Source organism: Sitophilus oryzae, unplaced genomic scaffold (genome assembly GCF_002938485.1).
Source record: "Sitophilus oryzae breed Bouriz unplaced genomic scaffold, Soryzae_2.0 scaffold_1389_pilon_pilon, whole genome shotgun sequence".
Classification (NCBI taxonomy): domain Eukaryota; kingdom Metazoa; phylum Arthropoda; class Insecta; order Coleoptera; family Curculionidae; genus Sitophilus; species Sitophilus oryzae.
In genome coordinates, this window is record NW_022146047.1 from 701,440 (window position 1) to 715,957 (window position 14,518).

The 14,518-nt window shown below is 31.2% G+C and overlaps 2 protein-coding genes across 5 annotated transcripts in view; one reads left to right on the plus strand and one right to left on the minus strand.

Moving 5' to 3' along the window:
• The window catches only part of LOC115875498 (beta-alanine transporter), a 934,216-nt gene that overhangs the window by 634,125 nt on the left and 285,573 nt on the right, over positions 1-14,518 (plus strand). Inside the window, exon 9 of one of the 4 annotated variants that reach the window (XM_030890972.1) lies at positions 12,971-13,038. The exons of the other annotated variants lie outside the window; for them this stretch is intronic. Coding sequence (XP_030746832.1) covers positions 12,971-13,015 — 45 coding nt within the window. The 3' untranslated portion in view covers positions 13,016-13,038. The remainder of the gene's footprint in view (positions 1-12,970; positions 13,039-14,518) is intronic. 4 annotated transcript variants of the gene reach the window in all.
• LOC115875507 (prolactin-releasing peptide receptor-like) overlaps positions 1-14,518 on the minus strand; it is a 329,200-nt gene that overhangs the window by 45,189 nt on the left and 269,493 nt on the right. The gene's annotated exons all lie outside the window — the stretch shown is intronic.

Sequence of the window (14,518 nt, forward strand, 5' to 3'; positions counted from 1 at the left end):
TGCCTAAAGTATGTATTGAGATGTATTTCAGGAAAATATTTTAACTTTTACAGGGTGACTCAAAAAAGTGTGAGTAGATCAGGTTTTTTTTAAATAGAACACCCTATATATTATTACATTTTTGGCTTTCTTCCTGATCACTTTACGTAATCCTAAAATATGATTATGATATGTTTTGATAGTTTAAGAGATATTAATAAATAAATAAAACATATATCTTTATCGGCCTTTTTTAAAAAATTATTAAAAATACAAGAAATATCCTGAAATCAAAACTATACTAGGTAAATACCTACAGTTGGCCTGTACTTCCTTTCCCATAATATCAATCCTATAAATATAGCAATCTTAATTCATACAGTGTGTTCAATCCTAAGCCAAACTTTCTAAAATATAAAATAGCTTTTCTTCGTTTTTTTTATTGGAACACCCTGGATATTATTACTTTATTAGATGGAGAATTAAAAAATGATCATTTTTTGCATTTAAAGTATTTCAAAATGTTTAAAGGTTCAGATATTAATATTATATTACATATAGGTTTTTCAACAGTAATTTTTTATCAAAGCCATCTAATGATTTTTTTTCTGGTATTTTATTGTTGAAAGATTAAATTATGTAATAAAAACGTGAATATTTGCGAAACCTCTAAAATTTTTAAAATATTTTAAATACAACAAATATTCATTTTTTTAATTCTCTTGTAGCAGCCTAAAATAATTTCTTATTTTTGCGCTACATCTCTAGCAAAATTTAAGCAAATAATGTCCATCCCTAGTCGGTACCGCTGGAATTTTGGTAGTACCGTGAATGCCGTTCGATATGGTGGCGCAGGGTTGCCATTTATATTATTAGTATTGAAAATACTTCTGGCCGCGTTTATATGGGACCCATCTTTGAAAAAACGACATGCTCGATGCCACACGAGTTCAATAACCTGCCTAATCAACTTGTCAACACGTAGGTCGATAGTTTAGCCGGCGTTGATTATCGAAGGACGTTTGAGGGCCGAAATGAGGTCTTATTAATTTATCAGTGTGTGTGTGTGTGTGTGTGGGCCAACTATTTTATGGATATGGATGTTTGTCTGGGCCGGCGGATAAAGAAAGCCCATATTATTATAAAAAAGAATATGCGTCAAGGCATATGGGTTATTAGGTACAGTTTGGCTATTTTAATCTAACTCTTTCCGTATGAGAAGCAAGGGACAAATTATACGTGAAAGAGTGGAATCACATAAATTATAAATTTAGATTAATGCAATATTTTTCTTGGCGCGTAGGATAGGTAAATGCATTAAAGGGTATTCAATCAACTTCGCACCACACACACTTTAACCATTGTTGAATAATAAATAAAGCACAAAATGTTGATAAACAATAATTATTTTATATTCAAAAAATCTCTGTCTGAAAAATAAAACAAAATTTTTTTGGGCAATGTTTGGTTATATTTATTTTTATTCTCTTATCTATGTTATCTATGGTTACTTTTCATTTTTTAGAATCATGCGTTTTTAGCGCCACTGTGGTTATTTGGCGAACCCTTATTCTTCCCATTTTGTGACCACTTTTTCAATAAAAGTCCCGTAAGAGGTATTTCTCCTTACCTCTACACTCCATATTTCCAACGAACAAGGTTTATATTTCTATTGAGCTCTTACAAATGACGTCACAAATTAATATAAAATGTAAAAAAACAGATGATTGTCGACAACCGCCGACTTGTGTCTGGTATTTTCAGTACGCCTATGATGGTTGCGCATGTTGCAAAATCTGTGAATTTTATTTAAATTTTTCTTTAAATGTTATTAATAACTTTCCTGAAGTTTCCTTATTTCGAGCACAGTTTGGTGTGTGTTGATTTTTTGTCTTCAAAAGATAATCTCTGGCAGAATTTTAACGTTTTATTCGGATTTTTCGACACTTCCATTTCGACCACTGGTGAGAAGTCCCAGGGTGGTTTTCACCTTCCCAGAGAAGTTTTTTTGTACATCGTTTGTGGCGGAGAATAGCCCTGCGAGTAAGTTATAGCTTTCTTCTTTTACCTTTTTTCGCATACTTAGAGAAAAAAATCATTTATTATAGATGTGTCCCTTACCAACTTAAGGGGAAGATTTGACATTTTGGAGTTTTTTTTGGAGCAACTTTCGTTTTGGAAACGAAGAGTTTTTTGGAGTAGATTTTGGGAGCAACTTTCGTTTTGGAAACGAGAAGTTTTTTTGAGAACATTTTGGACGAGTTTTTTTAAGAAGATTTAGCAGTAGTTTTTTTTGAGCCGAAGTTTTGAGCAGGTTTTGGTTTTTATGAATGGTTCCGTGAAGGTTCCCTGTTGGAGGCTGGTGTGAAATTGACGAGTTTTCCCTTTTTCCGCAAATTTAAAAGTTTTCTGGTGGTTTGAAGCAGTTACGTAATGGATATGGTCCCCAGTTTTTTGATGAAACTTAAACAAACGATTACGTTTGATGATTTATATTTAGTAATATTTAATTTAAGTTTCGCTATATCAATATAATATTAATTAATTGTTTTTTTAAATGACCTTTTAATTCACTTTCAAACTGGAGTTATTTAATTATTAATAAATGTACATAGTTTTTTATTAAATTTTGTTGTTTTAATTTGAGATATATCATTACTGAACATCTCTTTAGCCTGTGGTAATTTTCTTAATTTTTTAAATATCACCTTAACTTCGCTTAAATTAAGTGGTGCCCAACAATATGCAAAAATAATTAAATGAGCCTACACCTATTTTTCACCAGACGAAGAGCAGCCGTACGCTGCGGTTTTCTTTTTAATTTTTACCATCATTTTTTATAATTTTTCCTAACCTTTTAAAAAGTCGCCGCACTTTATCTAAATAAAAAATACAAAACTATACTACTATTACTACTATTTAAAAAGAACGAAGAAAAATTATTTTAAATTTTAGAAACTATGGCAAAGAATTTTGAACATCCTGTATGGTCTAAGATTGCGATATTTATAGGAAAGTATACAGACCAACTATAGTAAAAGCTAGTATAGTTTTGATTTCAGGACATTTTTTGTATTTTTAATCAATTTTAATATAAGGGTTTACATGATCTAAATTGATACTAACAATATAATAATATTTTATATTAATCACTAACAGTTATTTTCAAATTACCTACATAATAATTTAATTAAAACTGTAAAATATAACTTAAAAACTAATTAAAAATTTAACTAAATTTCAAAATATCCATATGGGTAATTCTAAAAATACTGCACTTGATAATTAACAAAATTTAAGCAATTTAAACCAGATATCGTTTATAAACTTATTTAATTAATATTAACCAAAATTATTTAAATTAAATTTGGCGTATACCGAATAGGATTTTTACGTTCCTCTTAATTTAAAGACTTGACAACTCGATTATGGCTTTATTGGGGCCAGGGGAATTTGACGAAGTTAGCAATGGATGTTAACTGCCGAAGGTGGTAGCTTGGGTCCACTTATACAGCGAACGGCATAAACAGGTTAGGGGAAGCAGCCAAATCAGGTTATGCAGGTTGGAAACTTCCGGCAAGCAAAAAGTTAAATGGGGGTGCTGGCTGAATGAGATTTCGTTTGGCATGTCGATAGAGGTACTCAAAGCACGAAGTTGTTTATTGAAACGGATAAAGAGCTTTACAGTGAATTTGAGATTTGACATCAAATATTTATATTTGATATCAATTAAACTTTTAGCTACGTAATCGAGGGCGTGATTTTTAAATCCATTGTTGCCAACGATGGACATATTTCGCGGTATCTAACTAATTGGAATTTAAATTTCCCGCTGAGGATTCAGGTAGTAGGTCTGCTGTAAAAAATGTCAAGTTGCCGCATTTATTTATTTATTTCCCGACATTGTCATTCGTTTTGACACTTTAGTTTTGTATTACCAGTTTTTGGTTTAAATGAATTGTGCTGTGATACTTTAAGCTTGAAAATGTTTACTAGCAGACCTTGCATTGGTCGAACATTGTTCTTTTTAGAACCTCTTTTAGTGCGAAGTGTACAAGATGCTTAATAGCCGTAAAAAACTCATCGCAACTGTATTAGAATATTTTGAACGGGAAAGTAATGACCCTTTATGTCCCTTAAGTGCTGTTAAGAAGGGGAGTTTTGTTGATGTAAATAATAACTGTTTATATATTTATAATTAATTTATTTTCGTTTCCTAAAATATTTTGATTAAAAGAAAATATACTAAGGGCTGGCAAAGGTTAGTCTTGGGTCGAGATTTCCGTATGTAAGAAGAGTACAATGCGTTTATAATGTACTGAACAAAGCGAGGACTGAACAAAGACAGTAGTTGTACTGAACAAAGACAGTAAACACGTTGCCAAACATATGAAATAAACCGAGAAACTGTGCACATCGCTAAGAGACGTGGAAGGGGATATAGCAGATTTGTCGCAGTTGACAGGTCGACTCAATCAATACCTCTGTCAGTACTTAAAGTTCTAGGGAAAGGTGTACGTCATGCGTTCAGTTTCACGATTTAATTACGTCTCGTGATACTTAATTTGTTTATTTATTAACGAGTCGTTGTAATTTTCCCTATAGCTAGAATTTTTTTAAGTGCAAGCTAGAAACCTTTCATTTTTGGTAAAAATAAGTGGAATTGAGTGGTTGTTCGATAGTGGTCGCGCTATTAGAACTCTGAATTCAAAAATCGATATCTCGAAATCTATTAGAAATAATAGATTGTAGTTTTTTCAAGAACTTTGTTAATATTCCTGCTGTATTTTCTTTGTAGACAGTATGTGAAAATCTTTATCAATAAAAAAATTACACGATTGCTGAAAATTGCTATGCTCTAAAAGTAAATGGATGGATTGTTTACAATTTTTGAATGGAAAAAACAACCTTATCGAATTTTTCTTATGTAAACATATTGTAAAATATCCGATCTTGAAAATAAAAAAAAGTTTCAATATCTAAAGTGGTTCTTGATATGGCCTGTTATGTGTTAAAAAGTTGAGTTTTTAAATTATCGCGATTACTGACGTTTTCTCGTTATAAAAAAAAATGACACCCTAACGATATCCTTATAATTCCATTTCAGATGCTCAGAAACATGTCTATTGATTTTATCTAGTTATCTTTTGAAAAAAAAAGTCTTTTAAAAATAAGCGGTTTGCGATCGTGATTTTACTTTACTTGATAGGGAAAGGCGTATCGGCAACGCTGCAACAGCACACCGTCGCGCGTCGCGTCGGTCGGTCGCATTTCTCTCACTCCGACTTAATACGATCCCTATGAGATTTACTTCCACACATGTAAATGCCGACCCAAAAGTAACAGTTGCCAGCACGGTATAAAAGTGGAAAACGCTGTGACGGTCCAGCTTAATCACGTGACTAAAGATTTATTTGGTATGAACTGTATATTACAAAATACATTGTTCATATTATTATGCATTTACACTTATGTCAGATTTATTTATTATTGCTATGATTTGCTTTTACTCTATTTGAAGACGACACAAATGTTTTTTTGAATTTTTCTTTACGATCCTGGGGAAGACATAAACAATGTCGAAATATAGAACTTTAGAATAAATTGAGTCTGATTTAGAATGGATCGCTTCCCGAGAATATAACACTGTTATACATCTAGATACATAGGTATCTGTGTACAGGATGTTCCATTTTCATGTGTTTTATGCGTTACGTATTTTCATGCGTTTATGGGTAGAGCTACAAAGATGTGATTTTCACATCACTATATTACTTTTTTATGAAACTAAAGATGCTAGATGCTACACACAGATTTTTTCTAGTCGCATAATTTGAAAATGTTGCATTTTTTTAACCCTCTTCGTATCTCGGTTATCTTATAACTTATCGAAAAGTTGAAAACTGAGTCTCACTCACTTTTTCACGTAGAACTTAGTGGCGTAACTAGATTTTCGCTGGGAGCTGTCATTCTTGAAATATGACCCAAACTTATGTTTTTTTTTAAATGGAATAATCTGTAATGTTATTTTTTTATTTTATTTGTCTTGTAATGAGATTTTTAAAAAATATATTATACCTACTCTATACTTATTGTCATAAATAAGGTAAAAAGGCGTCTAAGTAAAGTAACTTTTTAACATTGGCAATAATTTATTCCACATCAAATTTCGGTTATTGCTAGTTTCTGTGTGGAGAATTATTACACAAATGCATTAAAAATATCAATTACTCTGGTTCATAGGATGTTATCTAAAAACTGCAAAAGTTTTTTTTTCGGTGCACTTTATTAAGATAACATGACAGAAAGCAAAATTATCTGGTTAAATTAAATAAAATTTGTAATAATACTCTTTTAAACTATTGTTGATTTATGTTAAAAATGTTAAATACTGCATTATTTTACCTTATTCAGAAAAAATAAGTATTGAGTACCTACAGTATATTCTTAGAAAGCTCATAATAAAACAAATTAAATTAAAAAAATAATATAAATGGTATCCCATTTAAGTTTGAGTCATATTTAAAAAACGACATCTCTTAGCAAAATACTTGTCAACCACTCGATTCTACATGAAAAACTCTACGGAAAACAGTTTTTACCCTTTCAATAAGTTATAGGATAATCGAGATACGAGGTTACTCGAAAAAGGCAAAATGTTCAAATTCGCCCTGAATTTTAGGGACTAAGAGGGCTAGGACAAATCTGTGTATAGCATCTTTACTTTCATAAAAAAAGTAGCACAGTGACGTGAAAACAGCATCTTACCGATCCAACGCTACAGGTGAGGCATAAAAAGTGCATTTTAAAGGTACATTCAGGCTGAGAGCGTTGAGCGTCGCGTCGCGTTTGCGTCGCGTCCGCGTGTCGAAATGGAATCAATTCACTTAACTAAACTAGACCGTTCAGGCAGACAGCGTCGCGTTTGGCGTTGCGCTAGCGTCTGCTGAGCGTCGGGGTTCGAGTTCAATGGGGCGGACTCTCAGCCTGAATGACCTTTACTCGGACATGCTTTTTTTCAAACGTTGCAAAAAAAATTTCAAATCTTTAAATTTGACAGTGAAAATGAATATATTTAGTACACTTATAGTGTGCTGATTTTATTAATATTTATTTTACAGTTCCTTTTTTCCTATGATAGAACCTTTAAAACTTAAGTGTTTAGTGTTAAATAACAAAGTGCATTCAAGTTATCTCACAGGAGAGGCTCACGAGAATTACTGCGAAGACTGTAATTTTTTGTATAAAACGAATATTTCAGTGTAGGTAGAGGATAGGAAAGGGATATTTAAGTGTAGGCAAAACCGGATGTTATTTTTAATAGCAGAAATATTTAAGTATGCGCCAGGTAGGAGAACTTGGAAAATCCTAGTAAATATATACACCAGCTGTCTCCGGAGAAAACATATATCGCAAGACTGGAACAGCGCCAACATAATTCTAATTCATAAAAAAGGCAGCAAAGAAGACATCAGAAACTATAGACCCATAAGCTTACTATTAGTAATATACAAGATATTTACAAAAATAATAAACAATAAAATACAAAACACGATAGACGCTGCACGACCAAGAGAACAAGCAGACTTTAAAAGCGACTTCAGCACGATTACATAGATGCACTAAGAGAAACTATCAGCCGAACAGAAAAAATAATATCAACTTCCACTAGCCATAGCCTTTTTGAGAAGACTTTCGACTCAAAATAGCCTAAGGCAATAATAGATGCCGAAAAAAGGTATGCAAGACACCTGGCAAAAAGGATTTACAACAGATGGACCATAAAAATTACAGCATGGTCCCACGGGGAATTAAGAAACCTAGAAGAAGACCAAACCTCAGATGGGACCATGATATTAGGAACATAGCAGGAATAACTTGGACCCGCATGGCCAACAATAGACGACAATAGACCCAACTACAAAGAAAATATCTAAATAGGTAAGGGAGGCTACACCATTAATGGAAATGGTTGAATAATCTGAAAGTGATGATGATGATGAATTGCAGGTACTTGGTCGAAGTACACTTGGACCGTGTCAACTCGCCTTTAGGGAATTTAAAAGATTAACAATACAAAAATGATATAATACCTTCATAATCTCTTTAATTTGATCGAACTTGTAACTAAATTAAAAGAAAACACACAACATAATAGAAGACTTAGCTCTCAATTCGATTAATTCTGACAAAAGTATCATCGGCAGACGAAAACATAATTTGTATTAAACTTTTCCCTTTTCGAATCTGGAAAACAGTCGTAAAGTTTCCCTGGAAAACCGGTATGAGGCGCTGGCAAAAATTTATCCGAAGCAATGAATGGTTGGTGAGAGAGGGGATTATGGAAAGGGAGAAGAGAGTTAAAGAAATTTATTCTATCGTTTCGATAGTTGTAAAGCAAGTTTGTTAGTTTGTTTACGAACAGGTTCTGAGAATTGTATAACTGATCCATGTTTAAAACTAACTAGAAAGTAGTCTGGAAATATTGCCAACTGAAACAAATCAATTTAAAACCCAAAATATATGCTTTATATCTACCGGGTGCGTCTCAAAAGTGGCTCATCCCCTATAACTTTTTTATTATTTCAATTTAAAAAACGAGATTTAGTATGTTAGTGTATGTATATATAAATTAGGATTGATTGACGTATCCAATTGTTTTCGGTCACTTCCTGTTTCACCGGAAATGGCTACAATATTTCATTTTTAAATGGCACTCTTGGCATTTTTTTACTTTATTCGATAGAAAATAACACTCTGAAATGAATGACATATCATATGACATACTTTTGACATTTTCGCATATGGTTTATTTAAAATTATAACATGCGGTTCATAACGACAATTTAACTCGAAATATCAAGAGTGTGGTATCAAATTATTCGTAAAAAATGCTTTTTCCAAATATGCCAATGAGCCACCCTCGTTCCATTTGAAAAAACTGAGATATGATTAAAAATAAGATTTGGGCATTTTTAAACCGGCCAAGAGAAGACACTAAAATCATTAGGCGATCAAACATATTTTTCCAAGGCTCCTTAATTAGGAATTAATGTTTTTAACATAGTCGTGGCATTCTAGATTGAAAAAAATACCGAGGGTGCCATTTAAAAATCAAAAGTTGTGGTAATTTCCGGTGAAACAGGAAGTGACCGAAAACAATTGAATACGTCAATCAATCCTAATTTATGTCTTATACTAATATACCAAATTTCGTTTTTTATATGAAAAAATAAAAAAGTTATAGGGGGTGAGCCACTTTTGAGACGCACCCTGTATAGGACTTTACAGGGTGATTTTTAAATAATTGCAAATATTTTCGGGGCTGATAGATCTCGATAAAAAAACATATTTTCTCTTTACTCGTTTTTGAATTAAGTTAAAAATATCCGAGGTATTTTACTTTGAAAATTAAAAAATAGTTATTTTTTATACAAGACGATAAAATGATATTTTATCGTCGACCGAAAAGATTAATTCACGAGCGATCAAATCGGGAGTGAATTAATTTCGGGAGACAATAATGCAATTTTATCGTCGTGTATAAAACAATATCTTTCCATAGCGAGTTACGTTTTAAAAAATATTCAGAAATTATTATTTCATGGAATTTATTAAGAGTAGAAAAATTATTGTGCTGGGTTGGCGTTAGTGATGACGCTTTGGAACAGGATCTATTTTCGGAACTGGCTTGGAACAGGTTTATGTTCTATCCTATACCAGTTCCAGTTCCAACTGTTCCAGCTGTTTCAAAACACTACAACTTAAATTAAATACTTAAAGAAATAAATTCTTGGAATTGTTTAAATTATGTTATCTACTATATTTGTGATACTAGATTCTTACTAGTGTATTTTTCAAAATGTTGCTGTTGTCGTTATTTAAAATATTTAATTAAAATTCAACTATATTCTTATTATAAATTTTAAATTTATAATAATTTTTTTAAATATTTTATTTTTTTAATGTAAACAGAAACAGAATAGGTAAGGAACATTTTTTATTATAAAAAAATGCTGGTTATGTTGCCAAATGTAATATAATTATTGCATTCTAGTTTTTTTTTTGAAAAATACAGTGTAAGAACAGTCGGTTATTGTTTTGTATTATAAATATAGTAGATATTAAAATAAATTAAACTCTTCCAAGAATTTACTTTTTAAGTATATAACAAAATTATAAATCTATATTTATTCATTAGTGCTTATACAGGATGGATCTTAAATAAGTGCACATATTTTTAGGGGTTATATATTTGGATTCTAAGGTGCCCGGTGGCGTAGAGGTACAGGCTCTCGTCTACCAATCTCAAGGTGTAGGTTCGATTCCCACACCCGGCATTTCATCAGTCGACTATTTTTATTAAAAAATAAAAATAGCTGGGGACCTAGGTCGACTCAGCCTTAAATGAGTACTTGGGATTCACAATCCTAAGGTAATAATAGGCGGTTGAAGCGTAGTGCTAGCCACATTACCTTCCTTGTATACCGAACGGCTCTAGTATAGCAAGCTGTACCTTGCTACTCCCAAGGCGTTAAACGCGATATACGGGAGCTATTATTATATTATATTTGGATTCTCATGAGTTTTTTTCGGGAAAACATGTTTTTGAAAAGTTTATATTTTTCGAAAATTTGATAGTTTTTTTTTAATTTTTAGTTAAAAAACATTATATCTTGGTAACGTAGCAACATAGATAGTAGATTAAATTTAGAGAAAACAGGAAAATCCCCAGTAGTTTACTCATTATTTAAGCAAAAAATATTCTTCTATATAAATTTAAAAAGAAAAATAGCAACCGAATCAGAATGACACAAGTACGGTATTAATTTTCGTTTTGGAACAGTTTGGAACTGGAACAGGTTTCTTGGAACAAATAACTTTTGCAACTGGAACAGCTTGTACCTGTTATTAAAAAATCGCTGTTCCGGCCATGACTAGTTGGCGTTGGTTTCTATGTAATTTGACAAATAAATAAAGCTGTCTCTTTAGTTGTCAGTTTTGAGGCAATATTTTTTAATTCTCTTTCGTGTCGATTTCTGATTGAATTGGAGCCAGGCTCAAAACGAAATAAGTAAATTACCAACAGATATTCAGGCTGAGGCGACAAACGCCATATCCAAACTACTTCCATTTAAATCCCGAATAACTTATGAAAAGGAATAGACAATTTTTCAAGAATGGAAGCAATTAAAAAACGTGCGAGAAGATATAAAGTTTTTAACCTATCCTAGCTGTTAAAGTATCATTTAATCTACCCTTGCGGTTAAAGTACTATTTTATCTACTATTTTTGTACAATCGTTATACAAGTATGTTTTATCTACAATTTTAACAGTTGCTATGAAAAAATAAATGATTTTTTGTTTAAATTTTAAGAACTGTATTTTTCTGGGTTTTCGTTCTTGTAAGCATAATCTACTATTTATATTGCCATATTATCAAGATATAAGATAACTAAGAATTAAAAGAACTAAAATTTCAATTTTTTTTCGAAAATACCAAATTATAAAAAATCGCGAAAAATACCTTATAAACGTTTTTCTGGGGTCGAAATATACCACCCCCAAATTATTTGCACCTGTTTTAGACCCACTCTTTATATGTACATTTTCCTTAGGGATTTATTAGACAAATTTTAGAATATGATAAAAAAAAACTGCGTCAACGATGGCTATGAAATGAAGATCGTCATTTTATATGTAAAATCAAATGGGTAATGCCATCGATGTTCATTTTTTTCTCAATATTTAAGTATAGAAAAGTACTTAAAATTTTCTAAACAATAAGTACGAACTGATCTCAGACATACCCTAAAACTTATATTTGACAATTAATGATGACGTAATGGTGATCGAGGGCTGAACAGTCTTTACATAGATAGACACTTTACAAGTAACTGGCTTTTTAGAACTTTAGGAATTTAATATATCAAAATTAATATTAATTTGATTCAAAATAATTGAGTAGTATCAGTAATGTCGAGAATTTAATTCAAACGGATTGCAAAGAACTATATTATTTGTCAAATTAAAATAACGTTTTTGTATTATTTAGTTCTCGTTAATGTACTCCATTTTATGAATATATAATTATTGTTTTGTATATTATTATAAAGTTGTTACATTCATAACATAATTGGATTATTTCCTATGCCTTTTTATGCGTGGTACTGTATTGATATACTATTATTGCTCTTTTTGCCTATTGTTATTAAATTAGTACGATTTTAATCTATTTTAATGTTTGTGGCGTAAATAAAATTTATTTAATTATAGACATTTATGTCGATGTGTAGATATTATCAAAACAAAAGCTTATATGCAATTAAAACTGATCATAAATTATTGCTTAAATCGAACGTAAAATGTTAACTCCTGACAATTTCATAAATTTAAAATTCAACAGCGTATAAATTGATGCACGGATATTTTGGAGAATTAAACAGAGCAGAAATAAGCTATCTTTAGTTTTATTTTTAAATATTTCGTATTATTTTAAAAGATATGAGTGACAGCTACAGCTGTTATGTGGAAGCTCCTGTCAATTAAGATAGACCTAAATTTAAACCATTATGATTATTAATTTTGTTATTATACAGGATGGTCTAGTTTGACTTCTAAAGTCGACAGAAAATTTTTAATAAAAGTATGTTTGTGATATTTTCTTATAGTTTAATATTACAGTACGTTACAATTTAACACCATTGCCATTGAAAAGTATAAAATATCTACTTTTCAATGGCTGTCTCTAGATTTAATGAATCTCTTGACAGTAATGGAACACTTTTAGATACTATTACATTGATTTGTGGAAATAACATCCAAAATTAAATATAAATAGTAATTATAGCATTTTAAAGAATAATAAAAGAGCTTATCAGAATAATATACCAGCGACTAGAGGAAAGCTATCGAAAATGTATAAATATAACTTCTCATGGAACCCAGGCTTTTTTCCCATAATATATGTTTTTGTTTATGTTATTACAGCAAAGGCCAGAAATCAGTGGCAGTGGATGGAAGTCATTTGTGTAGTAGCGGCGTGATGCTTTTTGAGGGTATGTATATAGGCAAATATTTCAATTGTGGTGATTCTGTTTTAAATTACCTTTCCAAAAATATAGCACACTTGATATTTTGTTATAGTCCCCTTCGAAATACAGAATTTTTAAAAGTTTACGACTTTTAACTAGTAGGCTTTATTGATGCTCTGCCCCTAATCGAACTCGAAAACATATTTTCCAGCAAAACGGGGCACCGCTTCACAACACTGAAGTTCACTCAGCAATTTTCTGCAGCCAATTTCGAGAATAATCACCAAGGTATCAGCCGTTGGCCGTCGAGGCCGGCGGACTTAGAGACTATGGATTTTTATCTTTGTAGAAGACTAAAGGTTTTTATTCTTAAATTACCCGTATAATCTAGACAAGAACTAGAAGTACTTATGCGAGGGTATTGCGAGGGTATCTTTCACCCCTACTGAGTTAATGAATTCAGCGGAAAATGTTCAGAAACGGTCCCGTCTATGCATAACAGAAGACAGTCGACATTTCGTGTAGCAAAATCTTATGTATTGGTTTGCTATTTATTATTGTTATTAGATATAGTTAAATGTGTTGTTGTTAAATATAGTTTAAAGTGTTATAAAATTCTACATCTCTCATTGCAAATATTGTTTTCGTTTTAACTGCTGCTCACAGCTAGCATTTTTCTGTATTACGATCGGCGCCGTCCAAAGCCTACATATTCAAAGTGGGCGAATTTTTATAACTCTATATCTCCAAGACAAATTGAGCAAAATATCATGTATGCTATATTTTTGGAAAGGTAATTTTAAATTATTTTCAATTTGAATTAAGTATACAGGACGTCCCATATAAAAAATCAAATTTTCTGTTGATAACTCTTAAATTATTAATTTTAAAAAAGTTATACTTAAACCATTAAATTCTACGCAAAAAGGAGCTTTGGAAATGTTTTCACTTATAATATCACAAGAGCTTAAATTATTTTCGGAAATTTTTTTGAGGGCACGAATATTTTGAAAATTTAATATAATATAATAATATATAATTATAATTTTCCTAAAATATTCGTGCCCGAAAGAAAATTTCCAGGAATAATTTAAGCTTGCGTGGTATTCGGTAAGAAAATTTCACACCTAAATTTGAAAAAAAAATATTAATCCAACATGACATTTTAAAATAATTTCAATTTGTTAAGTTGGCCAAGGTATTGATGTTTTTGACATATTATGTGTTTTGTCATTTTTGTTTGCGATTCTGTCATTAAGCTATTACTAGTTTTAAAACGTCTGTACGTAGAGTAAGAAGTGTATAGCGAAATGTCGCGATTTGGAAAAGTAAACCAACAAGTCATTAAAGAAGAAATTGAAAATATAAAACCAGATAACACCCGAAAATCAAAATCAAGTGTATGGAAACAGTTTGTTGAATTTTGTGATGAAAAGTCGTATAATATTCATGAGTGTATGAGTGTAGTACAGCTGGCTACTATACTGGAGGACTACGCATTTAA